Raw genomic sequence first — 22,710 nt, 5'->3', positions numbered from 1 at the left:
TTCAATACAGGCAGCATCACATCCACACCGTTTCACTGATGTCATCAATTAACAGAAGTCTAAATACTGAGGTGATTACACTGCTCTGGGTCAGAGACCTGTAATTATTCCTGGGTTTATTATGGTCAGATCTTTCAGTAAACTGCGAATGGATGAAGGAGCAGGAAAGGAAAAGGAATAAAATTCTCTTTTCAACAAAACAGCCAATACTGACTAATATGACATGAACCTTCAGTAAATTTGAATAATGAGAAATTACTATGTTCGGATTCTGAATCAAACATTGAGTTACAAATTGTGCTTGTAAGGGTTAAATTAGCAATCGTGTATAAAGACCTTGAGTTTCTTGTTCCGAGATAAGGAAGTTAAACTTGAATCCTTGCATTTGGGATATTTCCCCTCTGTCCCAGTGCAGACAAGTCTTTATTTGACCTATTTACTCCCCACCCACCAGCTCCTGCCCTCACAGCCAAAACTCTCGATGTTGATAAGAAGTGCCAAATATTAACTTTGTGATCATGCACATATTTAAAATGATTTAACTGATATTTTATAACCAGTTGCGGCTGTGAAAATGTTGACACCTCACACTGTGAATTAAGTGGAAATCTAAGTTTGTCAGAAACTAAAGGGAACACATTGGCAAGTAAGTTTGGTCTAATATCAGATTAAATCTGCTATATTAGGGATCCAATAATGAGAAAGGGAAGTGCTGGCAGTTGTTGTCAGATTATGTCAGGATTGCCTCACGAAGGCATCCCACAGCAGCGTGGTGAACACAAACACAGATGAGAACAATTACAGAAAACAACTGCTTGACTGGTTCAGAAATGCTTGGCTTATTTTGAGAGACCAATCTTAAATCAGCATAAAACATCCAAAGTTTTTCAATGGTCCGTTGAATTTTGCCTGTCTTTCAGTATAAAGGTCTTGCATAGCCCAGAAATGGCTTTAAACAAGGATGACGTACTCTGACATACTGAAGAAATGGTTTTCTCTTTCTTTCGCTCTGTGCTGTCTCTTCCACACCCCAACCCCTGCATTCCCTCATTGTGGTGTACTGTAGACATCCTGTGGAAGTCAAAAGAATCCCATACCAACACGACCAAGATGGTTCATGAGGCATCTTGAAAACAAATAAAATCCCAGCAGCATTTTTTAGATCATAGGACAGCATTGTCAACACACTCCAGGGGGATGGGTGGTGAAGACAGCAACAACTAGTTACATTAGCAAGATTACAAGACTGGGATACAAGGTATACTGCTTTGTCATTACCCCCTCATTAACTTCACCATTGCAAGGCTAAAATTGGGAGCATTGGAATCCTCACTGCTCACCTGGTGATTTGTTTAATTGCAACAATAGTCAAGAAGCTCAATATGATCAAAGAGAGAGCAGTTTGATTGACTGGCAAAAGAACTAACGTACCTAATTTCCACTCCCTTCACCATCACTGAGCTACGATGTTGGGCTACCTAGCACTTACACTGTACGGAATGAACTGCAGCAACTCATTAGACTTACACTGAAAGGACCTTTCCTGTCTATAATCTCTATTTCTGAACAGAACAATAATCAGCTAAAGGTCTGTTCCACCTGATTCTGACTTTGCATGGATATCTCTGTTCTTTTATTATCACTATGGCAAAATAATGCGATTTATTAAAATTGCAGTCATTGACTAACTTAGGAAAACTAGTCGACCAGGCTTGGAATATTGAATCTCAAGTCTGTGATTTCTTTTTTGTTAAATTGCTTTGGACTTAATTCTGAATAAGTTTACTGATGTTAAATGAGTTAATTTGTGCTCTTTGATGAATTGCAGTTCTGGAAACATTGTCAGTGCAAACAGTGAGGAAAATGGGAATGCAGATTCTCCTGGATCAAGTGAAGTAATTACAAAGTAAGCTTAGTTGCATGCATGACTAAGTTAGTCATTATATCAGGATATGACAAACCATTAGGAAATAACTGGTGAGCTGGTAGTTTATGCAATGTTATACAACGATCAATGGTAACAACTCGGAGGCAATGATTTGATCAGCTCTCAAAGAGGAACTTGCCTATGTTCACTCCCAAGTCCTTTTACTATGTGATACTGCAAAACCTCTCCTTATGAAAATTGTAGATTCCTTTTGAAGACCTCAGTTGAAGCTGCCTCCACCACTAAACTATCAGGCAGAACAGTAAAAAGTGAGGTCTGCAGATGCTGGAGATCACAGCTGCAAATGTGTTGCTGGTCAAAGCACAGCAGGCCAGGCAGCATCTCAGGAATAAAGAATTCGACGTTTCGAGCATAAGCCCTTCAAGGGCCTATGCTCGAAACGTCGAATTCTCTATTCCTGAGATGCTGCCTGGCCTGCTGTGCTTTGACCAGCAACACATTTGCAGCTATCAGGCAGAACATTCCAGTTTCCAAGCAATGCTTTTTAAAAACAGTTTTCCTTGTAACCGTTGTTTTCTTTTTTTTTGCTGATCAAGTTAAATCCACTGATCCTTTTCTTCTCAAGCCTTTTTTAAAATATAATCCGCACGGTATGGAAACAGGCCACTTGGCCCAACAAATCCACACCAACCCTCCAATCCAAATGCATTCTCCTACTCTTTTACGCTACTCTATCCAAATCCCTCATGATTTTGAACACTTTTAAAATGAATTCTTCATCTTCTGTTCTCAAACTATCCACATAGTTCTCCAGTTGCTCATCTCTGGTACCATTTTTGTGTACCTTTTGTGCACGTTCTCAAATCCCTTCCTGAAGCGTGCTGCATAAAGACCAGACATGAGGGAAAAGCATGTTTATAACTATTTGTCATAATTTCTTTATTTTGCATGCCACTGTCTTATTTATAATGTTCAGAATCCTCATGATATCTTCAATCTGCAATCAGAGGAAGTTGACAATTTAAGTTCACGAGTAAAGAAAGTGACAGTCAAAAAGGAAGTTTGATCCAATGTATGAACATGTTATGCTTCAACATGTGTTCAGTCTCTTTCTGAACCTGTGCCAACCTTCAAAGGTTAAATCTATAGGATGTTGCTTGATTGGAACAGCATTTCCTCAATCAATATTATGTGCAGTGAGATTAGTAATTCCCAGGTTATTCCCACATATCTCCCCATGTGATTATAGTAACTCTTTCAGGTCATTTCGATTTTCATCCGGAAGGTAACTCAGCAGTTTATCCCAGTTTTCCAGAACTTCCTAATTGTTCAATTTAATTTGAGGAATGTCCAATTCACAATCATCTGAAATTGTTTCATCACTCTGTGTTGTAGCCAGTCACACATTCTTTTTTGTTTTCCTATCAAAATAGCTTTTGAACAAAACACATCTCTTTAAGCCACAGAATGGTCACAGAAATAAGTGGAGCAGTAAGCCATTCAGCCCCTTAAGCATGCGCTGCTGTTCAAAATGACAATGGCTGATTATCCAACTCAGTACCCTGTTCCATTATTCTTTTGATAAGCTTTGATCTCTTTAGCCAGAAAAAAAACTATTATGTTTTGGACTCAATCAATTTCTATTCCTGTGAATTCTAAAGAGTCACCACTGTCAGGGTGAAGAAAGGTTTCCTCATCTCAGTCCAAAATGCCCGAGCCAGTATCTGTAGACCGTGACCCTGGTTCTGGACTCCCCAGCCGTGGAGAACATCCTTCCTGGTTATCTAATTCTGGATATAAACACTGACTTGTGCTGCATCTTGTGATCTTAGCCTGGGTCAATATGGGGAGGGTTATTCTCAGTATTGCCACACTTTGACAGTGCAAGTTAACCTCTTGCTGACAGCAGGCTGGAAGCAAGGTAGCCATTTGTTGCTAAGGAAGAGAGAGGGCTGAGTGCTCACTGCCCATATTCAAAAGGGAAGAATGACCCATTGAGGAGAGATTTTAGAGGACTTTTTGTAGCTGTAACGGTGGACACTGATAGAAATTACTGACTCCCGTATAACACACAGAGAATCAGCAAAGGTGACTCAAACTGCTGATTCCTAATTAGCACTTTCCAAATGACAACAGCCCATTGGTTGAAGAAGCTTTCCTTTTTCACATTAAAATGTTCAGCAATGTATGACATGCCTCTGGAATAGGCAGGACAGGAATTTAAACCTACTAGGTCTAATCTAGGAACTTAAGCCGACTGATCTAGGGGTAGGGAGACTATCATTCCACCATAAGAGGCCTGTTGTGCATCTCATACAGAATCAATGCAATTTCCCTTAATTGCTTCATTAATTTCTGGGGATGTAAATAATAAGCCGCCTGTCAGAGTATTGGGTGTTGCTCAGGTGTCACTGAGTAGTGTGCTGATCTTTGAGTTGGAGGGTTCAAGACCTACCATCGGGTTTAGAACAGACTAATTGATGCTGCCACAACAGTGCAGTCCTGAGATAATCCTACGCATCAGATGTATATGAGGCATTAAACCAAAGCCACTCTGCCCTCTAAAGGGACCCTTATTATTTTGAATTAAAGTGAGGAGATTATACCTGGTGTCCCAGCCAGTACTTATCGCTCAATCCCGATGAGCAGATGATCTGGTCATCATCTCCTTCCTGCTTTTCTCATGGTACACAAATTAGATATCACATTTCTGACATGTGACTACATGATCAAAAGTACTTCAGTTGTTGTAAAGAACATCTCTGATTGAAAATTGACTTTGTCAGAACCTGCATGTATTGTTACTCAACTTGGTTGTTCATGTTTCACTCTCTGCTGTAAGAAAACACTCCTTCCCAACTTCCATCAAATGAGAATGAGACAAAGCTCAGTGCTGTAATATTTAACTTTGTACTAACATCTGGGTCAAACTAATATACCATTCAATGCAAATATAAAATAAATTGAACCAGTTTTAAAGTATCAAAGCAAATTATATTTTCCACCAAAGGAGTGTATTGAAATATTTCAATAGTTCTCATTGTGTCAAGTACCAGCAAACAGTGGAGTCTGTTCCAATCTATTTTATCTTGTCTAAAGAATAGGCTGAGGAAAAGAACAGTGCATGAGGAGAGCAGTACAGTGTGGATCAGTGCTTAACAGCAGGAGAATTATTCTCCAGATTAGAATAGATATGTAGTGGAATATACTAAAATGATAGAATAAGAGAAGCTAAAGTGAGATGTTGTCAGCTGAAAGTTTTATAAGCTTGTTAAAATCTGGTTAGTCAGGATCTTATTGAATAGGGGAGCAGGCTCGAAGGGCCAAGTGACCTGTTCCCATTTATTGTTCATACCGCAAAACAATTTTGCGAGTTACTCGAGCGGAGGTATTAAACACACATTTTAAACTGTTACATGTGCACATGCTGACATTTCCATCTCTGATTCCCTGGGTTTGATAGCATGTAGTTGACAGTAGCCCCAGGGGTTCTGCACTTGTTTCAGAGATCTGGAAAGAGATGTTTAGGATACTGTGAGATTGCATTAAGATGTTATATAAATGCACAACTTTTCTACTTGCCTTCCTGCTGGGGTAGAGGGGATTTTGCTCTTCATCAAACCTGTGCATCATTTGACTTCAATTTGCTTTTCTTTGTTGCATTATTGTATGGAGTTTATTCTCTTAAGTCAATAGCCTGGATTTTGCCCAAAGTTTAAGAGGATTTTACTCACATTGGTGAGTTTCTGTATCCCATGAAGTAACTTCATTGCAGTCAGTAATGGGAAATAAAGCAGATCAAATATAATGTTGTTAATTGTTATTAGGTCAATTAATAGGGATAACTATATGCTGTTCTATGAGCCTCAGGATTTAAAAGCCTTTTCAGTAGGGCCACTGCTGATTTACCCAACGCGCTATATTGGTGAACTCACTGATACTGAAACCTCTATAATCTGGGACAATGATGAAATACAAACTGACTGGAACCGCAACTTATCAGAAAAACTAGGGAACAGAGAGAGATTGGGGCCGAAGCTCAGAACACAGAGGCACTGCAAACCCAAGCACCCATTGACACAGCTTCTCGAGATGAGTTATGGTGTGGTTCTGCACTATTCGGTTCTGATCTGTGATCGCAACCAATGCTTCTCTGTCAAGCCGATGTGGTTTATGGATAAAAATAATGTCTGCTAGAAGGCAACTACAAAGCTCTCTTGCGATAATGTGACACAGACTCAAGTGAAATGTGGAGTATCTCCTTTTGGGGCTTCTTGCATCCTTTCAAGTGGCAGCTGAATTTGATAATCAGGTATCAGTTACTATCGAATTGGATGAAATCTTGTTAATGGTTCATTTATTTACATTTCCCTATCTCTGAGGTTTGCTCCATTTCGTTATTAAAGAGCCAATGTGTGTGAGATCTCTTCAGTGCTGTCCATAGGATAGCCGTACTCCTGCCACTGTGCAACTGCATATTGATAGCTGCCTTTAAAAACAATCTGAATCTATGGTCACATACTGGTGTAGGAACTGAGCGGGGCCCAGAACAGAATGAGCAACTCTTCAACTGCTGCTAACCAATGTCATTATCACAAGGGTGCTTTTGGTGCCATCTTCACTATTCAGAATAACAATTAGTTTTCCTGCTGGTGCAGCATTTCTCTCTATTACTTTACATAATAGTGTGCTGTGTGCATGTGCATGTGGTTTGTTTCTATTTATTTCTGTTCCTCAATGACTTTGAAATTGTTGCTGTATAGGATCAAAGGTAAAGTAATGTCTCCACAAGGACATTGTTGCTGGTTTCCCTCTGAGACCAGTGCAGAACTTTACCAGTTCATTGTCGGCCTGATACATTATAGTGAAGTTTCACCTCTGCCAGCTGGGACAGCATGGACATTTGAGTATTGATGGAAATAAAGGTTTTTTTTATTTCGGTCTTTAGTATTGTACTTATCAGGACACTCTCAAGAATACCAATGGGAAGGGAGAAAGCATTTAATCTGTCTGGGTAATGAGTGCTGATTGGTAAAGGCATGGAGAATGGACCAGGTGATGATTGGCAGTTAACAGCCAATGCTTGTTGTGATTCGACTAAATTGGTGATGGCCATTCTCGGACTCATTTGGCAGGGCAATACCTTGACCACAAAGGCAACCTACCAATTGAAAACTTAACAATGTTTAGCTGTTAACTGTCTGTCACCATCTGACCAGTCCATTTCCATTGGGGACATCTCGGTCAATCATTGTGCATTTTCCAAAGCATCAGAACTCTTTTCTTGTTCAGTGTAAAATGTTGTTTCCCTTCATATCAAAATCCTTGCAGCTATCCTGATGTATGCAAGACAGAAAAAAGAGCATGTCCTATTTTATAGCAATATCCAATTTCTATATTTGCAAACAACCGTTTGAATATGGGAACCTTTTGTTAATGGAGTATCCAACATCCAGCTGATGTCATTAAAATGGAATCTAGTTTTCGAATTTGAAATGATTTAACCCCCTGACAAGCCCACTTTGTACATGCAGATCCTTTTTGAATATTGTATCAGTCTGGCTGTTGAAAGACAGCTTTGGAAAGTTGTTTATTTCTGTCAACTTCTATTTAATGAATTGCTGAAACGGTGGATAATGCATTCTATTGCATTTTCAAAACTGAGATATCGTGTGAAATCAGGAGATGTGCACAGTGCAAATAAAAATCCCATTTAATGCTGGCCTGGACAAGACTGGTAAACTTAAACTTGTGCTTATAGAGAAAGGACTGAGATCTTAACTGGCTCATTATCATGTAATGTATTGAGATTAAACTTACGTCTATCTCTAAATTCTTCAAGGCCTTGATCCTGGCTGTCTCTTGTACACCTTATATACACACTCTGTTCTTTGGTTCTCTGATTGCTTTTGTCCATGAGTCTGGTCAAGTCCCCTGAATTCGCTGTACTTTACTGATAAACTTCCTTACATGCCCTCCGGTACTCATTCTCACTTTGAAAGCTTGCTTAAAAGCCAGTTTCATGTCATTGGTCCTAACTCTTCTGATACATGCCAACAACCTTCTCCTGCTTGGCATTCGGTGCATCCTTTTCCAGTTTGGAAGGTCAAACTCGAATGCTGAATATAGGGTTAAAGGCAGGATTCTTGGCAGTGTAGAGGAACAGAGGGATCTGGGTGTGCAAGTACATAGATCCCTCAAAGTTGCCACCCAAGTGGATAGGGTTGTTAAGAAAGCAGATGGTGTTTAGGCTTTCATTTACAGGTGAATCAAGTTTGAGAGCAGCGAGGTTTTGCTACAGCTCTACAAGTCCCTGGTGAGACCACACCTGGAATATTGTGTCCAGTTCTGGTCGCCCTGCTATAAGAAATAGATAGAGGCTTTGGAGAGGGTGCAAAGAAGGTTTACCAGGATGCTGCCTGGACTGGAGGGCTTGCCTTATGAAGAAAGGTTGAATAAGCTCAGACTTTTCTCTCTGGAGAGAAGGAGGAAGAGAGGAGACCTGATCGAGGTGTACAAAATAATGAGAGGAATAGATAAAATCAAAAGCTAGAGAATTTTCCCCAGGGCAGGATTGACTGGTACGAGGGGGTCATAGTTTTAAGATATTAGGAGAAAGGTATAGAGGAGATGTTAGAGGTAGGTTCTTTATGCAGAGTGTTGTGAATGCATGGAATGCTTTCCCAGCAGTGGTGGTGGAAGCAGAGTCATTAGGGACATTTAAGTGACTGCTGGACATGCAAATGTTTAGCAGTGAGTTGAGAGGTGTGTGGGTTGTTATTATATTTTACATTAGGATTAGACCTCGGCACACTGTTGTGGGCCAAAGGGCCTGTTCTGTGCTGTATTTTTCTATGTTCTATGTTAAAGCATCTCATAAATGTGAGTATTAATATCCACTTTGGCAGATTTAATTGATTCTCATTGGAATGTATCTGCCAAACCTTTAGCAAAACCGAATCAGCAAACAGCTTCAGACTGTGCACACGTCCAACACAAAACATTGCTGCTCCTCATTCACTTTTCAAATGCACTGCTCCATTCCAAATAGCAGACCACCCGTTCCCATTCATAGACATTTGTTTCTGATGGATGGAAGTGGTTGTTTCTGTACTTCTGCCATTTTTATTGAACTCATCTCAAGTTACACTTTAGAATTTGACGGTCAGGCCAAGACTGTTTGTTTTAAGCTTTATCAATTTTGACCAGGTTGCCAGCTCTTCATGTTCTTGAATATTGGAATGGGACTGGGTTCTATCAGCCCTCTAGGGACAGGCTGCAAGGTCATTAGGTGGGTAATAGGGTGGAAGATGATAAGGGAAGGAAGGAGTTTCCACCTCCGTAGTATTTTATTGATCCCAAATTCGGGAAAGGATGACCACTCAGGTGGCCAATGCAGAGTCTGTTCCTGCCAATGCTGGCAGTTTATTAGCAGTAAGGTCTTCCATTGTGTGGGAGACCTCCCCCTGCATCCTAGTGACACCCCTGGAGGATGTCCCTCCTAATGTAGTACCTTATGGTCACAACAGGGTATCCCATCTGCACACTGGAACAGTCCCCTGTCCATGGTGGCAATCATTACGGGAACTGGAAATCAGAGTAAGTGAGTGAAAGAAGCCGTGAGTGCTAGAATGTTCACAACATTCCCAGGATCAGGTTGGCAGCTCCTACTGAGGCCATTAATAAGTCATTGAGATCCCCCAATTGGTGCATTTCAGTGCTATCAAGCAAATAGTGAAGTGTGGCCATGTGATAAAATCATTTACATTCAGTGCTGGATACTTGAGACTTTTTTGTGAGAAACTTTATAATTCTTCTAAATGTTCTTCGTGCACTTTTTGTTTCATACAATGGTGATTTTCTACATAGGATTACAGAGGAAAAACAGACCATTTGGCACAATCAGTTTATGCCAGTGCTTATGTTCTACTCAAGGTGTTTCACATCTTTCCTCATCTAAATCGCTCGTTGTAATTCTCTATTCCCATCCCTTCCAAGTGCTCGCCTAGTTTCGTTGAAATACATCTAAACTATTGATTTCAACTTTTCTGTCTGGTCACATATTCCCCATTCTCATCATTCTTTCAGTGAAGAGGTTTCTTCTGAATTCCCTTTTGGACTTCTTGAGGTATCGTCTTATATTGACAGCCTCGAGTTATATTCTATCCCACAGTGAAATGTTTTCTCTGTACCTTCTCTTTTCAAAACCTTTCTTAATTTTAGAACTGTCATCCTTCTTTTCAAGAGAGAAGTGAACAGCACAACAATTCTTCGTTGATATGCACAGCCAGAAACTTGTGTAGCATTCTCGTAAATCATCTCTTCACTATCTCTCATACATTCTGTAATATGTCAACTTGAACTGCAGGCAATACTCTTAATTATAGTCAACCAAATTTGAAACCCTACTTTCAAATCTATCCCTTTAGAGATAAAACTTAGAGCTTTGTTTGCATTTTTATGGCCTTTGGAACCTGTGGTGAAATTGTTAGTGACTGATGTAATTGTCTGAAATCCCTTTGTTTGTCTCCCTCACTTAGACGTGCATCTTTGTCGAAGTGACCTGCACATTATTCCTACCAAGATGTAACATCTTACGTTTATCTGTGTGGATCTTCATTTGCTAATTATTTGAATGTACGGTAAATTAATTAATGATCTCTTGCAACTTCTTGTAGTCCTCAGAATTGGCTACATTTCAACATTCCTTTCCAATTTGATGTCATTGAATTGCTAACTTTTTTGTCGTAATTAGACGCAACATTTAATTTGCAGTTTTACTTTATTTTGTTTTGAATATTTAGAGAGGTGCAGTAATCCACACATTAACTATAACAACTAAATGTAGAATGACAGATAGATGAAAATTATTACAAACACAGGACTAATTAATAGACTCTATTAACTTCACGGTCAAAACAGGGAATTATTTTTTACACGAATGATATGGTGAGATGATCCGTAGTGCAATAACTTTTTGTCCATTTTTTTGTTGCAGTTTATTTCCCCAGGTCTTTCTGTGCTACTGATATGAAATTGAAAAGGCACCCATCCTCCATTTTAAACTAAATGATAATAAAAAAAACCAATATTTATATTAAATGCAACATGATTTATGAAGCCAATCCTCTAGGCTTCTACATATTCACGGCCATGTAGAGTTATATAGGGAGAGGCTGAATAGGCTGGGGCTGATTTCTCTGGAGCGTTGGAGGCTGAGGCATGACTTTATAAAGATTTATAAAATCATCAGAGGCATGGATACGGTAAATAGACAAGGTCTTTTCCCTGAGGTGGGTGGAGTCTCATCTAAACCGTGAGTATAGGTTTAGAGTGAGAGGGGAAAAAGTTGAAAGTACCGAAAGAGTAACTTTTTCATGCTGAGGATGGTGTATATGGAATGAACTGCCAGAGGAAGCGGTGGAGGCTGGTGCATTTTCAACGTTTAAAAGGCATCTGAGTGTGTATAAGAATAGGAAAGGTTTAGAGGGATATGGACCAAGTACTGCCAAATGGGACTAGATTAGATTAGGATAACATGGGCAAGTGTGATTGAAAGATCTGTTTCCAAGTTGTACATCTCTATGACTCTATGATCTACCCCTTTGCTCTTAGTGTACTAGTCGAATCGCTTTGGATTATCTTTAACATTATCTCCCAAGGCTATCTCATTTTCCTTTCTTGTCCTCCTCATTCCCCTCTTTAGAATGTCCCTGCACCTCTTGTACTCTTCAAGATTCACTTGATCTCATTTATCTATATCTAATATATGATTCATTCTTAATCTGAACCAGAGCCTCAATATCTTTATTCCTCCAGTGTTCCCTCCTCTTACCAGCCTTACCTTCACACTAACTGGGACATCACGCCTCCGAACTCTCGTTATCTCACTTCTGAAAGCTTCATTCTTGCCGGCCGTCCCTTGAGCTGCAAACAGTCTACTCCAATCAACTCTTGAAAGATTTTGTCTCATACTATCAAAATTTGCCCTAGTTCAATTAAGAACTTTAACTTATATATAATGCCAATCCTTTCCATAGATATTTTAAACTAATCGAATTATGACCCCGGCCCCAAAAAGCTCCCCTACTAACCATTCAGTCACTTGCCCTGCCTTATATCACAAGAGTAGGTCAGGTTTGCTCCTTCTGTGATAGTTACATCTGTGTATTAATGAAGAAAATTGACTTTAGCACTTACCAAATTCCTCACCATCAAAGCTCTTAAGACCATGGCTGTCCCACTTTATGTTTGGAAGGTTAAAATTTGCGATTATTACAATCCTATTATTCTTACGTATAAATAAGATCTCTCCACATATTTTTTACTCAATTTCACTGTGACTACTGGGGGGACTATTACAATTGCATCAAAGTAATCATGCCCTTCTTATTAATGAGTTCCATCCACATAGCTTCACTGGACCATCCCTCAGAAATACCTTGTGGTAGAACAGCAGTAGTTTCACCACAAGAAAAATTGACTCCAATCTCCTTCTAGCTCTTCCTACTTCTGCCGTACCTTTGATGGTGGGAGGGGCTTTGAACATAAATGATTCAATTTACTGGTGATGGTTAGTAGCTGAAAATAAAGATACTCTGGGGGACTTGGGTGATGGGAAATAAAAGGTTGCATTGTGTGGAAGGAAAATTCTGGATTTAAACAAGAATTTTAAAAAACGAACTCCACTCTGTCTGCCCAGGTCTTCCCTACACCGCTGTACCTCCAGAGTACTTTCCTTTTATTTTGATGAGTTCAAGTTAATCCCACCCACTGTTTTGTACTTGTCAACCATTTGTTAACGGGTGTTTGCTGTTTCAGAATGTAGGTTACCTTATTGTGTACGTTCTCAGAGTTCAGTGTTTGGGTCCTTGTTGTTCCAACCTGTGCTTTGGTCTCTAATGCAAAATTACAGCAAAATATTAACAGTAATTTAAGGTAAAATGTTAGGATATTGGAAGAACAGCTAAGAGCATCAAGTTTGACAGAGGGGTTGTGGGAAAGGACGTGGAAAGCAGCAGGGTTTCCAGAACTTCTGATCTCTGCCTTCTCTGATCGAAATCAACCTGTGATTGATCATTTTTGAGGATTGTTATTCATTAATATCGGTGTGTCAGATAGATCTCCGTCTCAGGGAGGGGTGACGTGCTCCTTTGTTTTGTGATGAATTCAGAGAACATACAACAGTAAGGGGGTAAACCCAAAGGGGTGAAGGAGCAGAGGATCCTCCATGTGTATGTGCACAAGTCAGGGAATGTACCATGACACGTGGACAGAAGAGCAAATAAACCCTACTTCATCAATAACACCGCAGAGAACAAACACAAAGCTATTATGTTACACTGAAATCAAACAGTCTCTTGTCTCACCTGGAATATTGCATCTAGTTTCAGGTGCCACATTTTTGACAAAATGCGAAGTTATGAGATTGGGTGCGTGACTGATTCACAACACCATTCCCGGGATGATACACCTCACCAACTCTGAGAAATTGAGAATGTTCTCCTCTGCTGATAGTTCCCAGACTCTGTGAACAGTTGCTATGATTCCGTCTTGCGTCATATAGATCCCAATGGCTGAATATTTCAGGGACTCATGAGCTCTGACTTGCCTGATCAACATTGACCTCTGATTTATTATTTTTGAGGGTTGCTGTTTAGTAATATCCCTGTATCAGATAGATCCCAGTCTCATTCCCTGGGATTTGACAGGTGTGGTGTGTCAAATAGATCCCAGGAATTCTGCTCCATGAGATTTATGCGTGAGAACATCTCCAGTTCTGAGAATCCGCCCTTGGATTGTGCACATGTTGCTGTCTGACTACCTGACTGAGCGTTGACATTTTTGGCTGATGAATGTTTCGTTGGGCGTTGTAGGTGGTGATTTATGTATTACTAACCCAGGCTGTCCGGACATTGGGAGTACATGTAGTTTAGACGGTGTAGAGTAAACTTTCAAACTCCTTTGCCTGCCTTTTATAGGCTTCTGGTGGAGCAAAGCTCCTAATTTGTATCATTACGTGACCCGAGGCCGTGACCCTTGGTGCATAAGAGGAAATGTTCTCTAATCATTCTGCCTCTGGAGTGTTCCATCAGGCATATCGTGTGAAAGATGTATTTACATTAGTGGGCGGCATGGCAGCGCAACATTAAACTAAATGACTGGATGAAACACAACCAAACAGAACAAGTGAAAGTATTTGGCTGGGAAAGGAGTAGGATGTGGGAAAGTGTATGATTACTGACTGGCCTTGAAGAAAGAATGAAGCAAACTCAAGGTTACTGCATATTCATTTGAGATTTATTAACCATTTCAGAAAGCATTTCTATCCAAAAAGTTGATGTAAAAGCTAACAGAAGTGAATATAATGGCTGGGTGCCACATTGAGATGAGAACACATACGCTGTGAGGTGGGAATTTTATGTACATCAGTAACAGTCACAAGAAAGGGAATACAAAGGCTCATCAGAAAGGGTAGGCAACCATTCTGAGTAAGGAACAAATGAGTCAGCAACAGGACAGATTGTAGATTGGGAATTCAGAGACCTTGATAAGCAGATCAGGAAATCAAAGGGGTCCACAATTCATTCACGTAACCTGGAAAAGAGAGATAAAGCAATGACGCAGATATTTATGATCAGGGACTTTCAGATTTAATGTTTATTAAATGGCACACTTAGAGATTTCACAAAACATATTGGGCTGCTTGGCGTGAGAAAGATGTGATTATTCTCACCTTCACCAGAGTGACGGCAGCGCTGTAGAAAATACTCAGGGAGAACAAGGTGATGAACGTGGAAGCAGTTGTCCAGATGTTGCTGTTACCATCCTCATAGTCTTCAATCCAAGTGCTATCTATTGAATCTATGAATATAAAGCCGAGAGAATGCATTTAGATCGTTTATTGATCCAGATCGATCTATGTGTATCCAAGTCATGTAATTAGAGACCATTACATCTTCATAAAGCAGTCAGGTATTTCTCAAGTGTGACTCTTATCTGTATCCATCAGTGCATTATTGACTCTCAGCAAGAAATTACAAATACTAACTGCACATGTTCTTTCTTCATTGTCCATGTCAGAACGTTTTAAATTATTTTTCTTTTAATCTATTATTTAAGGATATTATTATTTGAGGAATGCTTATTACGAATGATTATTTTAATTATATCATTATAGTTTAAATATAGGCTGTGACAGCACTTTAGTTGAAAATTGTGGCCATCACTGAATAAAAGTTCAAATGTGATTCTCACCTTTATGTATTGGTGACCAATTGTTTGGCAAATCGTGAATATAAGTGACATCACAGTCAGGACATTGCTTCACATTTTTGTTTGTAGGATCTGTATATTTAGGAATAAGTTTTTGTACATGTGTCTCTTAATTTATTTGACCTACTGCTTGGTGTGTTTGGTTTCCCTTTAATGTTTGTGTATGTGGTTATGAGAGTCTCTTACTTCACTCTTGCCCATGTTGGAGTCTGTGCATGAATAAACATATTCCTGTTCCTTTACTGCTGGTGTGCTCATGTGGTTGTGCACCGAAATTTTGGTCTTTTCACATTGTGTAAGCATCATCATGCTAATATGCCATTTTGTTGCTGCCTATGCTTATCTTGTAATGTCTTTGTGAGTGTTCACTTTTCATTAGTGCTATCTAAAATGTGCGCTTATGTGTCTGTTTCAGGTCCTACCTAAACGAGGTTATGTTCATGTTGATGCTTAATAAATTTTAGCATGCAATGTTATGTTTTGATGGGTGTTTATATTTATATGACGATGTTTGCTTGTGTGGCAATCTTTCCCAAACCATCTCCTGATAAACTTGTGTTACTGTGTGTGGATGCTTGCTGATGCTTGTGCCCATTCTCCTTATTTAATAAACGCCCCTCTATTTGTTGATCTATGCACTTGTGTGTCTGCATGTGAGACTCTGAATTTGTGTGTACGTGTGACATTGTATACATGCTGATCAATGTGATTTAAAAATAACTAATTAAGCTGCCTCTGTCATCGTATGTTTGTGATTCTGAAAATGGGAAAATAATGATATTAATATTTATCTCTGTGCACTTACGTGCCTGTATGAGTTGACATGTGGGAGGACATTTTTCGGAATTTGTATCTGTGTGTTCATGCGTGTATGTCTGTACGCATTGTGCTGTATGAATGTATATGTATTCATGCCCATTTGTGTGTTACCGTGTGTCTATATTTCTCATGGTTATGTGTGAGTACCCCTGTTCATTTGTGCAAATAATTTTCTTTCGGTGAATGTGAGTTTTTCTATGAGCTTAGGTGAGTGTTCAAGTACCACTTGCATGTGTGGCTCTGTGCGAGTATGCGTGTGTGACCTCTTATCTATATGCACATTTGAGTGTGCACATCAATATGTGTCTTGAGGTGAGAGCCCATATATGTGTCATTACGTGTGTCTTTGCGATCATCTCTCTGTATCTGTTCTTATACCAGACTGCAATTTTTATTATTCTAATTTATTGTTCTAATTTTAATGGATTGCCCATAATTAGATTTGACCTTGGTGTTGTAGGAAACATTTCCCATCATCGTGGAGAGATAAGCGTTTTATGAGCAACTCTTCTGTTGCAGTGATAGAATTTCTGTCTCTGAGAGAAAAGGCGTGAGTTCAAATCCCCACTGCCCCAGAGATAACATTTCTGAATATGTTGATTAGAAAATGTCTACTTGTGTTCTGTGTGTGAAACAAAATGATATCAGGTATTCGAATACCAGAATTGATCCCATGTGCTCCAGAAAACTGAGACACAACGATGGAATTCAAACCGGGACGATGCAAACACCAGTTTTGGATTATGGGAATCAATGTTAATCATTTGTTAACAGAGCCAAGCGTGTCCAACATGTTTCAAAGGTATTATTTTGCATGGAAATATTCAATCTTTGGACAGGAAGCAAGAAGCTGACTGTTCCTGTTAGTAACGGGGTTACATTACAGAGGACATCGACCATGAAAACTCTGCACAGGGAGCAAGAGGACAGACCATTCATCGTTCCCCTCCCCTCTGCTCCACGACAACTTATCTGTCGATTCTCTTTGGTGTGAAAGTGAAGATACATTCTGTCAACTCATGCGCTGGCGCAAGATCCCTGGCAGTCCCCCAGAAACAAAGGTTACATTCAAACTGTTCTGCACTCTTTACGATTGGTATGTTCCAATCAAATTTAATTTTAAAGTGTCTTAAATTTACATTTCCAATTGGTGCAATGTGGCAGTTGAAAACTGACATGAATTTTGTAAGAATGTCCAATGGGGGAAATCAAGAACACCAAGTTCAAACCTCGTGCTCTACCCTCGACATAAAATGGACAGTGTCAGATTTTGTCACAGAGGGATATTGGATGCATAAGGTACTTGGTGGAATCCTGCAATGAGTGAGCTTTACTCTGTCTCTGACCCAGGGTGTATCTGAGCAGAGAACATGAACTGCACAAGACACTTGTCCTAGACCTGTTAATAATCCACTTTAACTACACAGATGCAGTGTAAGTCAGGGTGAGAAACAACTAATTCAGTATTTAACTCACAACTGGAGGGAAAAGAAACTTTATTACTTCTGTTGAATTATTAAATGCAACTTTGAGATTTTTATTGACATGAATTAACAGTGTCCATCAGTGCAAGTGAAATGTTTACGAAACTCGGTTTACCGCTGGATTTATCGACTGTTCTGTTGATGATCTTCAATGGAATCGCTTCATGTCCCACCACACAGGAGTAAGAAGCACCGCTGGCCCACTCCTCCGCTGTAATGGATAGCAGGCTGTAGATGAAGAAGGAAGTGTTGTCACTCTCCGCCATCACCTCGGTGTTCTTGTAGTTACTGAGATTCACCGGCTTGTCATTGTTTGTCCACTTGACGAAGATCTCTCGGGGGGAGAAACCTCTCACTAAACAGGTGAGGGAGAGAAACCTCTGAGCGGAGATTTCTTCTGTTGGTGGCAGGAGGACCGACACTGATGGCTCCAGCGGATTAATCACTGCAGAATATTTGAGACAAATATAAATCAACCAAAAACATCCTGAACCAATATCACAATTACACTAAATATTAAAATATGCCATTTTTAATTTGGGATTTATTCACTTTCCTTTTCTAAAGGAGCAGTATGGTACACATTCTGTTCAGTAAAAAAAGTAAAGTTTAATGTGAAAGTTGCCTCCATGTTTCCAGCCCACAACAAGGGCATTCTGTCCAACTGTCATTGCTGATGGTGACATCACAACCCAGGTTTCTTCCCACCTTATCTGACTTAATCAGAATACAATATCCTTTGGTCCATCTTTTTCTTAATCAGCTACTTAGTTATCCTGCCTTCAGATGCATCATTAATGCTCCCAACGGTGTTTGTTCATTACCAATCAAAGCCTGCCATTGATGTAACTGGATCTGGATTCCACATGGGATGCTTTGTGTTTTAATCTCACCGCTCACCTTTCTCCTTGTGGATGGAGTCTCTCAGCGGAGTCGGGAGATTCTGATGGTACACCACACATTCAAAAGTAACGCCACTCAGCCAGGCTTCAGTAGAAATGTCTAATTTGCTGATCACGCTGTCGGGATTCTGTCCAGGCTGGTCAGCAATCTCTGATTTCAGAGGCTTCTTTTCTTGTTTCCAGGTCACGTTGACTCCAGAAGGAAGATTGGACACAACGCAGGTTAACGTCACCGTCGCCTCCAATAAGACTTGTGCTACTGGCGGTGGGAGGATTTTAACCGTGTTAGGGTGGCACTCGGTATCTTCTATGAAACAAAAATCAAAGTCAATGAAAAATGTCCCTTTATGATACAAACACCCAATCTTCAGATTACTTCTTCACAGGGTGAAGACACCACCTTCAAAATGGCAACTCCAACCGTTGCTGAAACGATGCTTACTATTGTTGATATATTTTGATTTGTGAAAGCATTTGTGATTACCTATGACATAGCCTGTGTCATTATTCCTAAAGAACACTGGCGTTGTAACAAGTGACACCTGTGAAAAAAGTAAAATCATCGAAGATGCCATTATGTAACCCATGGAATTACCTTTCTTTCAGAGTTTGTCTCTCACTTAAGACCATCTATTGATACTTGTGACAAGAGTAATCTGAATATAATGAGTTCAATTCCATGTTCGTAACCCTTAGGTGCAAGTGCTGCTGGTCACGCTGACTGCCAAATCACATCCCAAATTTCGGACAAATTATAATAAATAATTATTATTCTCTTTGCAGAGTTCTAAAGTATTACAGGAGCGGTGAATATCCATGGAAATTCTGTTCATTATATTTAACGTGATCAAAAATACTTTGCGTTATTGGTGTGATGTCATTCTCTAATTTATGTCATTGTTCCTCGTGGGTTGAGTTTGGAGTAGATCTGAAAACAAGACACTGAGTACAGCATTGGATATCGAGAAGGACACCCATCTCCTTAAGTCGTTCCCTCCATTCAGTTCGTTCATGACTGGTCTGTGCTTTCACTTTATTTACCAAGCTGCATTTTTAAAATTTCTTCATAGAGCAGGGAAGAAAAAAAACAAACAAAAGCGTCTTAAATTAATCTACAAACGTGATGGAAATGTACACTAATTTTATAGACATCCACTACCCACTGTGTAAACATCACCACCCCAAACCAGGCTAAATCAGCCTGTCTCGAGTTCCTCGTTCATTCATCCCTATTGTAGCATTCTTACCAGAATTTATTCTCCTCCCTCATCCACTACTTACAGAGAGCATCTTAAAGAAGCTCAGTGAGACCACGTTTATCCCAGTTCATCAAATGTGATACCCACTTGGTCTGTGGTCTGATCCCATAAATGAAGTTAAAGAGCTCAGTACCAGATAAAAATCGATGTCGTACAATGTCCAAGGCCAACAGGTCATTCCTGAGCAGGGAATGAAGCATTGAACGCATTCTGATTTATTTTCAAGTAAGGGTCACTGCATATTTTAACCACATCATTTTGAGACCACATCATCATAAGATAGAGGATCAGAATAAGGCTGTTCGGCCAATCCAGAGTTTAGATCAGAATGATGCTGGAAAAGCACAGCAGGTCAGGCAGCATCCGACGAGCAGGAAAATTGATGTTTCGGGCTAAAGCCGTTCTACTGTCTTCTCCCCACACTAAACAAGAGCCGAACTATCTCTGGCTTGAATATACACAATGGCCTGGTCTCCACAGCCCTCTGCAGCAACAAGTTCCACAGATTCATCACCCTCTGGCTGAAGAAATTCCTCCCCATCTCAGTTCTAAACGGTGCCCCTTTGACCCTGAGACTGTGCCCTTGGGTCCTAGTCCCACCGACCAGTCAAAACATCTATTCCACGTTCACTCGACCTCAGTCTCTCAGTATTTTTTATGTTTCAATTAGATATCTCTCCAATATCCCCCCTCCACCCCCAAACTTATCCTTGAAGCCACTACCAGGCAAGGATTCAGCACTCTGAATGCCTCTCCCAGCATGGTCAGGCAACAAACTATTTAACAAAGCTCACTGTCTATATATCTATCTTCAACAGAGAGCAAACATGCTTTTCTGACTTGCCAAAATGTTGAATTATGAGCAATGCTAATGTAACACTCAAACTGAAATGAGATACGTGACATGTTGGGAAACGAGAAGCTGTACCTTGCTGTTTACTACGCCTGATAAATTAGTGTGTTTGATTCACATCAGAGTTCAGAGTGATTTGTAGCTCTCTCAGTATGTGTCTCTTACCCTGGAGTGCGGTGATGTTTTTACTTTGAACGTTGTCTTCATGAGTGACCTGGCAGGTATAGACTGCGCTGTTGTACCATTCACCATAAGGGACCATCAGCCGACTCGTCACCGAGAAGTTGCCGTTCGCCTCACACACGGGAGACGTGAAGAAGCCAGAATCCAAGAGTAGGCCATTTTTCAACCAACTCACGGAGATTGACTTTGGATGGAAATCGATGATTGAACAGACAATGGTTGCAAACTTGCTGCTTGCGATTTCTTCACTGGAGCTCACAGTTAGGAGAAGAGTTGGTGGGAGAGGACCTGGACCTTTAGGAAACACATCGCATAAATTATCTGATGAATTTCATAACAAATACAATCAGTTCTCATATATCAAGGTTTCTTGTGGTTAATGGATACAAGAATCATAATTGTGCAGAGTGCTGGAGAAGCTGGGATCCACACAGAAAGATCAGCAGGACAATGTGAAAGGCTAAAATTATAGGACACAGCAAGGGAGTTAAGGAGGCATAAAAACGATAGGCCGGTAACATCAGAAGGGAGATAGCAACGCTGGATGGTATTCGTTTTCATGACAGAGTCTGATGAACAAGGCAGATGAAATACTGCCATAAATGAGGAAATGATGCGGTTGCTATCACGGAGACATATTGAGAGCCGGGCAGGAGTGGCTATTCAATTTTCCAGGATTTAGTTCCTTCAGGCGAGACAGGGAAAGATGGAAAAGGATAGTGGCGGGGGTTTGCAACACAGAATGTTGCTTCTGTCGCAATTCTGACAAGAGTATTTTAGGCTGTAAAGAGAAATGAAATCATGGATATCTCCTCGAACAAAGGCAAATGGACAGTACTTCAAAACCAAAATACAACAAACATCACTACTGGGAGAGCACGATAGACCTTACTATAGGTCCAAAAGACCAAGGGCAAAGACATGGTCAAATTTCAGAGAGATGTTAATTAAATAGGGGAATGAGAAAAGAGGTTTTTAACTTCCTCAGCATAGGCTTGGATATTCATTGTGTCAAAAGTTGAGAGGTAGCACAATTCTGAAAATGCCCCCAGGAGAATATTTTAACAAAGTATGTGTTAATACAGAGAATTTTAATCCAGACCTTGCAAGAAAGGGGTGAACCTGGACTTAACTTTTGGAAATGAAGTCGACCCAGTGGGTTAAACATCAATGGTGGTGCACTTTGCAGACAGTGATTGTAAATCAGTTGGATTTCAGATTGTACTGCAAAGGAATAGACATTGGCCCAAAGTTCTGAAAAGGGGAAGGACAATTTTAGTAAGAACAGGTAATGACTTAACCAGAGTGGACTGGAAGCTGACACTTATTGGTAAATCTGAGTCAGAGCAGTGTGACACATTTAAGGAAGAGATAGGAAAATCACAGGGAGGACATTTCCCAGGAAGCCACTGAATGGGACCAAGAATGTAGCGGGCTCTGGACACCAAAGGGCATTGAGGGTGAGATAAAGAGAAACAAGGGAGGCTTCCGGTCTATACTGAAATCTCAGAACAATAGAAATTAGTATGGAGTACAGAACGTGCAAGGGGAAAGGAATTAGAAGAGCAAAAGGGACCATGAGAAAATAATAACAGTCAAAATAAAGGAAAATATTTTTAAAAGTTACAGGCTCATTCATAATAAAAGAATTATTCGGGAAACAGTAATGCCCATTAAGTGTTATTATTGGAGTGGAGTCGGAGGATTAGGTTGTGGTCAAAACGAATGTGTTGTGTCAGTGTTCACTAGTAAGACGGACAATGTGGGGACAGAAATCATGGAGGGGTGTTGTGATGTACTTTCAGAAATTAGGACACATGACGTGATGTTCTGTGTTGTCTTGCTGAATGAAAAGTGGTTATATTTCCAGGGCAGATGAAAAGTATACCAAGCGGTTGAGTGATGCAAAGGATGAAATAGTTGGGTCGCTGACAATAATTTAGAATTACTGTCTGGCCACAGCAGTTGTGCCAAGTGAGTGTAGATCAGCCAACGTTGCACTGTTACGCAGGACAAAGGAAGGGGTAAATAATGAAAACACAGATCT

At 40.1% G+C, this 22,710-nt stretch overlaps 1 gene segment (V, D, J or C); it reads right to left on the bottom strand.

Moving 5' to 3' along the window:
- Positions 1 to 22,710, bottom strand: part of LOC132808806 (Ig heavy chain C region-like) — a 76,044-nt gene that overhangs the window by 39,837 nt on the left and 13,497 nt on the right. Inside the window, 4 exon segments of the C gene segment in view lie at positions 14,625 to 14,752; positions 17,582 to 17,911; positions 18,367 to 18,675; positions 20,646 to 20,957. Coding sequence covers positions 14,625 to 14,752; positions 17,582 to 17,911; positions 18,367 to 18,675; positions 20,646 to 20,957 — 1,079 coding nt within the window.

This window comes from Hemiscyllium ocellatum (genome assembly GCF_020745735.1).
Source record: "Hemiscyllium ocellatum isolate sHemOce1 chromosome 40 unlocalized genomic scaffold, sHemOce1.pat.X.cur. SUPER_40_unloc_1, whole genome shotgun sequence".
Lineage (NCBI taxonomy): Eukaryota > Metazoa > Chordata > Chondrichthyes > Orectolobiformes > Hemiscylliidae > Hemiscyllium > Hemiscyllium ocellatum.
The sequence above is the reverse complement of the archived record's forward strand: the minus strand, read 5'-3'. Positions and strand labels throughout refer to the sequence as shown.